General features: G+C 34.2%; 1 protein-coding gene across 4 annotated transcripts in view; it reads right to left on the bottom strand.

Annotated features, from left to right (window-relative positions):
- The window catches only part of MSH2 (mutS homolog 2), a 78,144-nt gene that overhangs the window by 29,514 nt on the left and 34,224 nt on the right, over window positions 1–14,406 (bottom strand). For all 4 annotated transcript variants that reach the window (XM_064494517.1, XM_064494519.1, XM_064494518.1 and 1 more), the window contains exons 8-9: window positions 13,399–13,508; window positions 923–1,046 (exon numbers count right to left, since the gene is read on the bottom strand). In XM_064494517.1, coding sequence (XP_064350587.1) covers window positions 923–1,046; window positions 13,399–13,508 — 234 coding nt within the window. The remainder of the gene's footprint in view (window positions 1–922; window positions 1,047–13,398; window positions 13,509–14,406) is intronic.

The following is a 14,406-nucleotide window of genomic DNA, read 5'->3' on the forward strand; positions in this document are numbered from 1 at the left end:
TGTTCTTTCCTCTTAATCTCATTCATCAATGTGATCCTTAGACTCCAAACCAGAGAGAGACAATTATCTACAAATTACTTGCTAAAGCATAACTGTGGAATATGAGAAGCAGCAAACAACTAAAGACAGAACTCACTCAACCAGGGAAGAAAGAGACCATAGGCAGAACATGGAGAGAGCTATGAAATGAGAAGGGTGAATTTCAATATCCTTCAAGGTAAAGATGTTTAAATCTAGGATCTAGTCCGTGTATGGACTCTCCATGGACACTATTAGCAGAAATTTTTATATATGTTGTTATGGGCATATACAAGAGTTTTACTGCTGTGAGGGGTCTTCTAATATGCTAAGATTTATTTGTCCAACATACATTTGGGAGATGCTCAGAACAAAGAGGTTTATAAATTCAGAGCAAAACAGAACAAAACTGTGTAAGACTAATTAGGGAATTAATAATTTAGGGAATTTAAATCTAATAATTTTTTTAAAGTTGATATTAATGAAGTGCCTAGGAAGCCCAAAGCCAAGTCAATGAACTACTCCTAGTAGAATTAGGCTAGTAGAGGAGGTGACATGTAAAACAGGCCTTACATGATGCTAAAAAAATAAAAATAAAGTAAAAGTTAAAAAAATAAAAGACATAATGGAAGGTTATGCCGGGTGATTTGTTTGGCAGGAACGTGGGGTCATCCTGTAATCAGGAAAATTAGTAAGAGATGAATCTGGAAGGTCAGGCCAGGCTCCAAATGTAAAGAACTCTGTATATAAACTTTAAATGTAATTTTAATCAGTAGAAAAGGGGGCTGGCACTTTAAACAAGAAGTGGCGTGATCAACTGTGTCTTCTAGGAAGGTAATTCTGGCACCAGTGTGAATTCTGTATAGACAAAAGAATTACTCAAACCTCCAAGACCCAATCTTACCTAGGTCTCTAGCTGCACTTATTAATGTTGACTGCATCTTCTTTTCTAAGTCATCCATTATTTCTCTTAATTCACTCAAGTTAGGGTCAAATGAAGGTTTTACAAGGAATTCATGGTTTTCCACCTATAGACAGAACAAAGAACAGCTAAATTTTATAAATGATGGGTAAATATGAAAATCGTGAGTATTTTGCTTTATTTATTTTTCACTAATGTTTTGAGTTAAATGATTCACTATCTGTAAGCTATTCAGTCACAACTATAAGAAATGTCCATTAACAGATGTAAAGAGTTTCATGTATTAGGAACTTAGACCTCTAGATTTACAAAAATTATTCATATGAAACAGACAATGCTAATGATGCTTTTGTCACTAATAGTATTCATTATTTTTCCCTATACAATGTTCATAGACTTATAATAGAATGTGTAGTTTTTGTCCAAACCAAGGATCCATCTTAGGGATCTCAAAAGTTAACTCTTAAAATCCCTTTTAAAACGAAATGACTAAAATTTAAACAAAGTTACAACAGAATATTTTTTAAAAAGAATGAAGCCTATCCTTATAGACGTTAAGAACTACTAAAAAGACCTTATTTTATATAAAAACATAATGTAAAAGTCACTTTTCTAAAACAAGGAGATTTTTTAAAATTCAGTAAGTGGGACTGATACAAATTCCTCCCAATTACTATCTACTTAATCAGAGCACATCTTCTTCACATACGAATATCGAACACCGCAAGAATAAAATCACATTACAGAAAGTTAGCAAAAAAAAGAGACCAAAATATTTATCAAACCGGGAGACAGTATAGCTCAGTGGTAGAATGCGTGCTTAGTATGCACAAGGTCCTGGGTTCAATCCAGTACCTCCATGAAAATAAACAAGTAAATAAATAAACCTAATTACCTCCTTCCCAAAACAAACAAAGAAAACTCCCCAAAATAAAAATGCAGTTTGAAGTAGAAAAAAGTAGAAACAAAAGAAACTTAAAAAAAATTACCAAATAACTTTCTCAATTTAAACCAAGAAAAGATTTAATTATATAATATACTAAAATTTAAATTTTTGAATAAACCTAATTTTTAAAAAGACATAAAAGACTAAAAATAGCTCTGCAAAATATTAACATGTAAAGGATGATATTTTCTTTTATAAAAAAGCACTTGTTTGCATGTATGAGAAAAAATCATTAAATGGGCAAGTATAAAAACATACAACTCACAGATGAAAAAATATGTAGTAAGCTAGCCCACAGAAAAATGCTAAAGCTCTATAATAATACAAGACGTGAATATTTAAGCAACCTTAAGATATTATTCTACAGCTGTTTTTTTAAAAGAAAAAAAAATCTACCACCAAATACTAATGAGGCTACAGTGAAATTAATATACTCATTCATTTCTGGTGAGACTGAGTTGTTATAACCTTTAAAAAAGAAAAAGCAATATGAGACAAGACTCAAGAGATATTTGTTATACTCTGGAACACGGCAATTCTCCTCCTAGGAATTCAGTCTACGGAAATAATGCAACAGAAGCAAACAACACAAGGATGAACAAAATCTTTACAAATCTGTTACAACAAAACCTGGAAATAACAGAACAGCATAATATTTGCACAATGGAACATCAATTGAATGTTATACAGTTATTTAAACAGACAATGAAGATGATTTAGAAACAAGGACCAAGACTTATGATAATTCCAAGGAAAAAAATTATGCTACAATGGTGGATTGACAGTGTTACCGACTGGCTTCTGCCAATGAAACTTAAGAGAAGTGAGGCAGAGCCAGGCTAAGTTCCCATCCTCATCCTCACTTTCCAGAAACCCATTGATGAGTCAACAAAACCCTGAGAATTCTCACTAAGAATCCCAATCTGGAGAGAAGAAAGTTGAATTGGTATCCTTACATTTTCCTTCTGCAGATGGGGGAATACTATTCAGAAAGTGCTGCTGGGAGACCCAAGTGAAACAATGGACAGGGAATGACTGGGCTCTAACTTACTAAATATTCTTAGGGCCACACACCAAATGGGGTATCCTTCAGCAATACATTACTCCTCCCAAATAATCTGGGATAACAAAACATACCACTCAACTAAGTTTTCTAACCCAGAACTGAGGTATTCTAATCAACAAGACATATATTACCTACTCAGGACCAGAAATACACACACCTATTGCACAAAGGAGATAGAACAAAATAAACCCAGGCCTAGAACTCCAAAAAACAAGATAATGAAATCAAGAAACAAGATAAAAAGGAGGAAGGGAAGTTGGATCCTAACAATACATTAAAATACAAATAAATACAACAAAACAAAGAGAAGAGATATTGTTGAATCAAATTACCTGTACTGACACAGTAGAAAAGACCTGATATAATCAGAGAAAATTCATATGAAAGACAGAGATTAAAGTAATTAGAGAAGAGAAAATATGGAAGATACTAGATATCTTCTTTAAAAAAAAAAAGCCAAAAAATTCCACTATCCGAGAAATACTAGATAAAATATTATAAGAATGTTTTCAAATAAATGTATAGTTGAGTTAGAGAAAACTAGATGTCTGAGCTCCTACACAAGTCAAGAGTCCCTAGCATAAAGCCAGGCCAGGGGTACCATTTTAAAAACTTATCTCATGATAAACAGTAACAATTAGGGAAACCTGCCTCTATCAGCCTGGGCCCCTGGTAAAAGGCAGGTGGGCCAGAATCTCCTCCCTGGCAACGTGTGGCTAAAAAACTACCTTCACTGGGGCTGGGATTTCAAATGTCTGCTATTTGGGTTGTCAGTGAAAGAAGCTGCTGGTTGTAACCATTTCTATTATCCCCTCCTTCTACATTGATAAAAATGACAATATTTCTTTCACAAGGCACATAACTGCTAAGAACAAAGGCTACATTTTCCTGCTTCCCTTGCAGCTGATATAGGCATATGACTAAATTCCAACCAACAGAATGTGAGCAGAAATGATGTGTACCATTTCCAGAATATGTCCTCTTCAACCCCTTTTGTCCTTTCCCATTGACTGGGGTGAAGATAAGGTAGTAAGCCATCCTGGAACTTCAAGATGAAGGCAACACCCTAAGGAGGATGGAGAAGGAAGGGGGGACCAGACTGCAGAGACAGTGGGGCTGCCCTGCCAGCCCTGTGCTGCTATACCCATTCTGTTACGACAGAAAATTAAACCCCTACTCCTGTTTAAGCCACCGTTATTTATTCAAGGTTTCTTCTTTAGCAGCTAAATCTTCGCTCTTAAAAAGTGTCCCTGGGTTAATTACACTGTAGGGTATAGGGCAAAAGCAAATTTTATCTGAAGGGATGTATGATTTGCACAGACAGAACCCAGATAAATGAGAATTCACAATCTAAATATACAGAACAAGGAAACAAGCCACCAAGAATAAGAGAATTAAAAAAAAAAAAAAAAAGTAAGCAGAGGTGGGGGGAAGACTCAGTAGAAACAAGGCAAGGAGCAGATTTAAACTCAAGAAATTTTAGAGATAGAATATTAGATATATTTTAAATGTTTAAATAACAATAATAGAGAATGGAACACATGAGCAAAGAAAAGTTATTACTTAAAAAAAAAGACTAGGCAGAGTTAGGAATGAACCAAATAACTTCTATAAATGAAAAATATAATCATTGGAGAAAAAAAAAACCCAATGGATTGTTAAACATATAAGTTACAGAATTAGACAACCTGAAGTAATCATCACAAAGAGAGCAGCACAGATACATGGCAGAAAAAGAATGTCCAATCAGTTTTAGAAAAAGAGAATGAAGGAACACAATATTCAAAGAGATAATAATTGATTAATTTTCTAGAACTGATAAAAGACATGAATTCTCTCATTTAGAAAACAGCAAATCCAAATGGGAAAAATAAAAAGAAACCCACTTTTGGACCCAGAGTAGTAAAAGGAACAAACATCTGGACCAAGACTCATAAACAATAATAGTGTAAGCCAAAGGACAGTGGAATACAATCTTACAGGTACTAAGGAAAAGTAGCTGTCAATCTGGAATTGTACAACTAGATAAAATATCCTTCAAGAACAAGGCTAAAATACAGACACCTCCAATCAAACAAAATCTGACTAACAGACCTCTCAATAAAGGAACTCCTAAAGAATATCCAGGAAGGAGAAATGAATAACAAAGAAAGTGATATGATATGGGCAAATCTAAACTAAACGCTGACTATATAGAATAGAAATCTAAGGGATAAAAAAGTAGAACTGAAAAACCAGCCAATAATGAAGAAATGTCATCTGATCTTAGGTATTGTAAGGTCCTGATATTTTGGAGCGTAAGTGAGAAGATGCTGATAGTCCTTTGACTTTGATGAGTTAAGCATACATTTTTAAAAAATTTGTGAGTAACTTCAAATCAGTGCATGTGTGATAGGATGGGGGAGAAGAATGAGAAGAGGCGAAACAAAACTATTTACACCTGATCAATATAAAAGTAAGAGAGAACAGGTAGGAGAATCAGAAAGAAAAGAAATCACAAAATAATTTAGTAGAAAGAAATCCGAACTGCCACTTTAAAAAAAAAGAAATTATCAAATTAAATCTAAAAATAAAATCTAGCTGTAAGTTTTATCTAAACCATAAAGACTCACAAAGGATGGGAAAAGATACACCAGGTAAAAAATGAAAAAGACTCTGGCATTGCTTTCTTATCAGACTCTGGCATTTCATTCTTATTATCAGACAAAATAAATCTAAGGCAAAAGGCATTACTAATGGTAGTGTCCCTAAAGAATGAAGGAGGTTCAAGTCACCACAAAGAAATGACAACTCTGTGCCTTGAAAATGTATGAAGAAAAAATGACCTGAACCATATGAAGAAATCCACATTTTTCTCAGTAACTCAGTAGAACAAAAATTAGCAAATATCCTGACAATGTGAACGAAACAATTAATGCTTCATCTAATGGATATATAGAGAAATTTGCAACCAAAATTAGGGAGCACATATAATCTACAAGTACATGGAGAACTTTTATGAAATTGACACACATCAAGCTTTGAAATTTAAAAACTTATTTCTAAACAAGAGACAAACCAAAGAACAAATGATAATGGGAATAAAAGACTTAAAACTGAATAAGAAATTGTACCTCTCAAAACTCACAGAATGCATTCAGCTAAAGCAACACACAGAAGGAAAAGAATAATCTTAAATGCTTAGTAAAAAAGAAAAGTCTGGAAAAAGGGAACACTCAACTGAAGAGGATGAAAAGAGACCAAAAACAGATGAAATATGTATATGTAAGAATGGAAATTAATGTGAAAATAAAGATACAAAAGAAGATTTTAAAAGTCACAAGCTGATTCTCTAAAAAACAAACTGTGGAAAGGAGGAAATATCAAGGGAGGCACAAATAAATCGTATTTAAAATAAATAGGCAATCTATCTGCAAATACAGTGGTGCTTTTAAAAATAGTAAGCAATCACTATGAACAACTTTTGGCAATTGGAAAGCTCAGAAAGAAATACATACTTCCTAGAAAAAGGGTCTAGTATCCAGAATATATATAGAACTCCTGCAACTCAACAACAGAAAGACAACCCAATTTAAAAATGAGAAAAGAATCTGAATGAGTATTTCTCCAAGTACATAAAATGGTCAACAAAATATAAAAAGATGTTTATCGTTAGACAACAGGGAAATACAAATCAAAACCACAATGGAATACAACATCACAACCACTAGGATGGCTATTAAAACAAACAACAGAATAAAACAAAGCAAAAAAAGGCAAGAAAATAACAAGTATTAGCAACAATGTGGAGAAACTGGAATCTTCATATATTGCTGGTGGTAATGTTAAATGGTGTGACTATGGAAAACAGTTCAGTGATTCCTCAAAAAGTTAAACATAAAATTACCATATGACCCAACAATTTTACTCCTAGGAAGGACTAAACAAATACTTGTACGTGACTGTTCAAAGGAGCACTATTCTTAATTGCCAAAAGGTAGAAACAATCTACATGTCCATCAACAACTGAAGAGATAAACAAAATGTATATCCGTACCATGGAAAATTATTAAGCAGTAAAAGAGAGTGAAGCACTGATATTAAGCATCAATGTGGCTGAACCTCGAACACATCATTCTAAGTAAAAGAAGCCAGTCACAAAGGCCACACACCGTATAATGCCATTTAAAAGAAATGTCTAAAACTGGCAAGTCCGTAGAGACAAAAAGTAGATTAGTGGTTGTCAGCATCTGGGGAAACTGTGTAGGAGAGTAACTGCTAATAGGTATGGGTTTTCTTTTGGTGTAATGAAAATATTTTGAAACTAAGTGGTGGTGGCTGCACAACATTGTGAATGTACTAAATGCCAATCAATAGTATGCGTTAAAATGATTAATTTTATGTAAATTCACTTTAAAAAATATAATCACTGGAAAGGGAAAAAAAAAGGAAAGATATAATGTTCATGGACAGAAAGATTCAATGCTATAATGACACTGATTCTCCCCTAAGTTAATTCTTAAATACAATTTCAACCAAAATACTGGTAAGAAAATATTATTTATAAAGTTTAGAAATAATCGATAGTACGTATTAATGAAATGCATAAAAACAATAATAAAACACAAATTCCAGGATAGCAGGTACTTCTGTGGAGGGATGTGTGCAAATAGGACTTTGTAGTGAGAATACAAATATTGACCATATTATGTATGACAAGTATTTTACAGTCAAATTTTAAAACTTAAATACCTCAGAAAGTAGGAAAGTGGGTGGAGAAATTAATGGGAGAAAGGATATGGATAGGAAGAAAGAAGGGGGAAGGAAAGAGGGAGGGAAGGAAAAAAAGCTAAAGGCCTAGGGCACCAGAAAGAGGAAAATAGGGTAAGATAAAGGGGAAAGAGTAAAAGGAGTGAAGGCAAGAGAACAGGAAGGAAGAGTTCTTCAGGCATCCAGGCAGGAAGAGTACATCACCTGGAATGTGGGGGTGTGCAGGAGGGTGGGGAGGAGGGAGTGGTAGTAAATCAGAGTGGTAACAGGCATTTCATCAACACTGAACATCTGTAGGTAGGGGGGCATCACCCTCAAAGTTTAGGAAAGCTATAACTACAATCATGAAGACCTGTTTGAGAATAAAGCTAAAAGACAGATACTTTTATCAAGCATGAAGTAATTCAAGGACTATAATATCCATCAACTTTTCTTTTTAAAAAAACCAAAACACCTGAAAAACAAATCTAACCAAATAAAAATGGAATCAAACATTTTTAAACCCAGGAATGAAAAAGAAGCCACAATGAAAAGGACATGGTGGTCACTAAATCCAGTTACATATAAACATGAACATTAAACAGCACGGAAACTGGAATTAAGGATACAGGCATACTGTGCATATTTTAGACCTGGCCAATGTTAAAATATAATTATTAAAAACAAGAGGTATGAGAGTTCTGTAGAAGCACATATGAGAGTGGTTAACTGTTCAACTTTCAGAGCAGGTAATTAATACTATCCAAAACTGAAACATGTCCTTCAAAGAAATCTCCAATCTCTTCATCTGTTTTCTAATTTGTTTCTTTAACCTATCTTTTAGATTCTTTTCCCTCTCTTGTGGTGAAAAGTCATTTACTGGAAGTTCAACAATTCCCTCCCATAATTTTTTTTCTGTTACACTGAAAAACATTAAGTTGAAACCTTTTAAAATTAAAAGCAACATCCATAGCATGAGCCCCTTTCTCTAATTAATCTATGCATCTGTCTGTATGTATCCATAAAAAGACTGTGAGCTGTACCATTAACTGTCTCTCAATGAGGGCACTACTAGGATTCTGAGTGGGACAATGTTGTAAGGGACTAAAACACAAAATTTCAACATCTGTCCCCTAAACCTTCAATACCACCCACACATGATAACAGACTAAATGTTAATAACGATTAATAACGATTATTTCTGCGTGGTAGATGTGGAGGATATTTTTAACTTTCATATCTCTATCTTTCTGTACTGTTTGAATATAGGCATCAGTTTTACAAAAACAGTGTTTTGTTTTTTGAAGGATAACTATAAGCAAAAAACGTCAATGTGTTTTGAGAGTTACTTCTAGGTGGGAGAATATGAATACTTCCCTCTTTTTGTATTTCTTTTTTGTTTCCAAGAACAAAAATTTTAAAGCATTTATATGCAGTTATTTTTATAGTTTATTTATATGTAAGTTTATAAGTTACATATATTCATACAATGATGATATAGCTGTATCAGGATTATGCAATTGTGGCTTTTTAAAAACGACTTCAATTTTTTTGTCTTAATATTTTCAATAAAAATTTATCTAAAGTCACTACTTTTCCAATGGATGAAATATCAATAATAAGTGTATGTGAAAACTAAGATCAAAGATAAAATGGTCCAAATACATACAGAAAGGTTTAAAATTGTTAATATATCTCACTGAATCACCCAATATACTAATATTGTTTCTTTGTTGTGAAAAATCACTGCTTTTTTTTGAACCTTGTCTTGGGGTTGTTTTGCTCTACACTTACTTCAAAAATAGAAAATCTTTCTATAAGATTTACAGAAAACAGCCACAAAAACACCTGAAGCATTTATATACAAAGCTAAGCCTAGGAAAAAATAAAAATTAGCTCAATCACTCATATAAATAACTGCTCCCTTCATCACATGAACTCCTAAGTGCACAGCTGGAAAATATGAAATCATACCTGAAACAACTGATATTCTCCTGAGGTTTTCTCAAAGTGGTTCTGAGTCACATTAATTGAAGTGCTTAAGTTCACTACAAATAACTACAATGACAGCGAATTCACCTTATAACCTGAGATAAGTTTAAAGGTTTGTAACTGAGAATAAAGAAGATACTATACTAGCTCTATTCCAGGTTTTTAAATAGGACTCTGATTTACTTAAAAGATAGTATCACACTGTAAAACACGATAGCTTACAGTTACAGGACAGAATCTTAGGAGACACTGCTGGTGGTCTTACAACAGTTATTTCCTTCCCCCTTCCCAGAAGTGCTCTTACTTGATCTACCTCCAACTAGAGAACTATCTAGTTATCTCAGGCCAGTCATCACATTCTATTTCCCTGGCCACAATCACTGCTTAAATAGCCCCACCAAGGCAAACTGCAGGATTCTTTCTTGGAATATGGAGTCAATTGCTACTGGTAGGTAGCCATTCTAGAGCCAGAAGAGGAAACAGCCTTAGGTCAAAATTAAAGTCGCAAAAAAAAGAAGAGGTCAAGAAACTAGGTCCTTTGGATGGCCTCATTGAGCTGCTGGACAAAGCAACTCTAAACAAAGCCTATTCCATCTATAGATTTTAAATTTCATGAGCCAATGTGTACTGAGTTTTAGGTTACCTGCAAAGTAAAGAGTCCTAATGGATATAAAGTTTATCCTCAAATAATCTACTCATGGGAAAAAAAAAAAAAGGAAACCCTATAATTAACATCACATTGAAGGGGTCCACAGCATGCCACTGTGGCATAAAAATCACAGGGAGAGTAAAGCTCTTGACAGTAGACTTTATTTCTGAACTCTCTTATCTCCCTAACAGTAAAGCCTCCTCAAAGAACTCAATTGTCATAAGCCCTCTTCCAAGGAGTTTCAAAACCAAGGAAGCCAAACAAAACTACCATCATTTCTTCTGTCTGTTCTCCAAAGGGCTTGTTTATCTTTCCTAAAAGACATCTGTTTTCCAGTAAGTGCCCTTTCTCCCTCTCTCCTTCCCCGATTAAGATAGTACATAAGTTCCAAATTCTAACAGCTTCCTTGAGTCAAATTTTTCTGTGAACCCAAAAATCTGGTCTCTTTTGCTAATCTAACCTGGTTTTGTCAATTTAATTAGCAGTCCCCTAAACAATGAACCTTAGAGTAGAAAAGTTTTTCTTCCCCTACAAAGTTAACTACTTAATATTCTACTTTCAGATTTTAAAATTGCTAAAGTGACAGCAACGAAATTAGGACAAATGACCTCCACTTTTTCAGTCTACGTCCCTCTAATTGCACTACTTCCTTTCCCAAAATCCACACTCTTCCCAGACATTTATAGAATCTTACAACATTCTAATCCCATAGCAAAATTCAGAATTTTTAACACTAACTACTATTGTACAGTCATAGCAAATTCTAGTTTACAGGTATGTGTCAGTATTTCAGATCAAAATAAAAATCCTTAACCCCCAATAAGGATAATATAATGGAGTTGAAGAAAGCACACCAGGCTGTTAACACTGTTCATCTGAAAAGAGGGAAGGAGAAATATCTAGGATGGTCATTTCTGCCTCTGTATTTCTTTGTATCATTTTGTTTCACTTGTTCTAATATTGTGTGCTACATTTATAAGTAGAAAAGAATCAAATAAAGAAAAACACTTAAATTTATAGCCTGGTATTTTACATATCTTTCTGAAAAACTACCCCAAGCACACTAAATGAAAACTACAAAGAAGAGGTCAATAAATCACTAACTGTACATCATTATTGGTGAGGGAATGTTTTGCTTATTTGCTATCAAGCAGATATATATTCCAAGGGCTGAATCTATAGTCAAAATATTGTATGAAAGGAGGAACAAAGGAAGGGAGGGAGGGAGTCAAAAGGCATAATATAAAGTAAAATATCCAAGATTTTATCATCTTGCTGCCTTTTGTAATTATCATAGTAGTGACTGATATCCTGAGCCTAATGAAGAAGATAATACTATTTATTGCAGGAAAATAGCTTTTATTGTCCAAAAATGGGGGAAGGGGAGAAGAGGGTGGTATCAAAAGGCAGGGGCACCTCTGCATCTGTTGGGCAGGCTAGGTATGTGTGAAGATGATGGCCCAGATAAGACAGCTGTGGGGGCATCTTTAATAGATGATCTGGACACTGATAGAGGGGCTCAACTATACAGACCAATTTTTTGGCCAGATAATGCCCTGTGATGGCCCAAGAATGCAGTATTTTAAGAAGGCTATAAATTGGTGGGAAGAAATCACACACTCATTCTCATCACTCTGAGATATGAATGCACTTTTAATTTATTAAACAAGCAGTTCTCAAAGTTCAGTTCTCAGACAAGCAGCATCATTTGGACACATGTTTGAAATGAAAATTTTCCCGCCCCATCCCAGACCTAAAGAATCTGATTCTGGGGGATAGAACTCAGCAATCTGTTTTGACAAGCCCACCAAGCTTGAGACCCACAATATTAAGGCATGGAGATAGCAACTTAGAAAAATAAAGGTGGTCACAAAGGGCAAAATCAACTGCAGCATTTCATCAGAGCTTTGCCTGACCTCTGGGTTCCTTCAAGTGTCTACAGTTGTGGTGACATGGAAACGCTCAGTTCTTGCTTTCCCATCTATTTTTAGTCAGAGTCTTTGTTAACCATCAAGAGCTATACCATCGCTTAAAGGAATGTTTACAAATATCCAACTCTGCCCAATCATAGGTAAGACCACATTCTCAGCTGCAGGGAGCGGGGGAATAGTGTTCAGTATCCAGATGTCTTTGAACAGTATTTCTGCCTCCCAATGATCTAAAAGTTGTGCAACTAAAATCATTTCACTAATAGCAACATTACAGAGTAAACAATAGCTAAAACACAAGTTTTCTGGTTGCTTAACAAGTAAATGGAAAAGATTGCCCTGTCACTGATAAAATATTACCAGAAAAGTGAAGCATTTATTTATACCTATATATACACACTCATGTGCTTCTAAAAACCAAAGAACACTAAGTAAATGGGGTTTAATTTTCTTTAAATCTCAGTTAATGATCCAATAAAAACAAAATAAGTCAACATTACATATGGCAAATGTTAATTCTAATAAATTCAGTTATTAAGAAGAATGCAAAAAAGAAAAGAATGCAAAAAACTATTCTTTAGTAAGAATGATGTAAGCACATATTCTCTGCATGATCATTTTTCACAGGTAATTTAGTGTAGAAAAATTTCCAAGTATTAGTATTTAGAGTCATGGTTAACGTTTAGTATATCAACAAATATTTCAGGAGATATGCACATCCACTAACCTCCTCCCCCAAAGACCTTTCCTACGTGGAAAACAAACAAGAGAAGCTGTCTTTTCTTATGTTTCATATTTACCTCTGTCCTCTTTCCTGTTTCCATGGCTATAATTTTCCTTCTTTCTTGAAATTAAAACTCAGCTTGCATATGCGAAATTTTTTATTTATGAGATTTCCTTTAACCAGGCCACTTATGCCCAATATTCACTTCCTCTGTTAATCTTTCTTAATTTTCACCCACTGAAATGATTGTTATTTTTAAAAAAAATTTTAGCCCTTTCCCCATAACTTAATCTTACATCCACTGTATCAAAGGCGCCTTACAAAAGTGTCAAAATTAAACACTAAAAAGAGAAATCTAAAAGTTTTCTGATTTGCTTTTGCTTTTCAAAACTGTTCTGCTGCTTGAATTAGAGTATACTGCATACCTGATCCATATCTAAAGTTGTTTCTATCATTTCCTGAAACTTGGAGAAATCAGAACGAAGATCAATAAAAGGAGTCACAAAAATTGCCAACAGCAAGGCTTGATGTTTTCCTAAAAAAAAAAGCAAAAATAAAAATAAATAACTATAAATCATGAAAATTCAACTGAGATAATAATGGGCATCATTTAATCCAAAAAGCACAAATAGTGCAACAGATCTCCAAAGTTACAACTTCTCTTAATTCAAATATGTTTAGTATCTATATAGAAGGGGAGATGATTTGGCACTCAAAGCTTCCCACTATACTAAACATCGCCTCCCCTGCTGTCTATAATCTCCTTCATAAGAGGTACTACAGATGCAGAAATGTGACATTAATTACAACGAAATGAACTGCATTTTTTTGTAGATTTAATAACAAAAAGTCATAGTCTTTAAAATAAAATACCTCTAACTTACCTTATAAATCCCTAATTTCCATTAATAATACAGTGTTTAATTAACAGAGGTTAAATCAAGCCAAGTATTTACATTGAAACTTGGCTTGATGCTATTTAAGGGTTCATGCTGGGGAATTTTGTGACAAGGAGTAAGTGAAGCAAGAGTCTACAGTATGAAAGGCATGAGTACAGACCTGGGTGCCAATCCTCGCTCTTCCACCTACCAGCTGTGTGACCTGGAGCGTGTTACTCTAGCTGTATTTCCCTGTCCACTACAATGGGAGTAATCATAACAGCTATCAAGATGCAACACTTAGTATAGTACTTGACACTTAACAGAAGCTCAGCAACAGTTACCATGTGTTATTATTGGTTATAACACAAGGATTTTTTTTCTTATCTTCAATAAATTCCCTTAGAAGAACTCTGCAAGTGATCTCCATCATATTGCACTTCACTCCGAAGCAACAGTTTTCAACCTTTTCCAGAAGTATCAGTAGCTCTTGATTGAGAGAAGAATGAAAAAGCTATGGTGGTAGTCAGCAAAACTGTTATAGTAACTCATGAT

Source organism: Camelus dromedarius, chromosome 15 (assembly GCF_036321535.1).
Source record: "Camelus dromedarius isolate mCamDro1 chromosome 15, mCamDro1.pat, whole genome shotgun sequence".
In the NCBI taxonomy this organism is placed as follows: Eukaryota; Metazoa; Chordata; class Mammalia; order Artiodactyla; family Camelidae; genus Camelus; species Camelus dromedarius.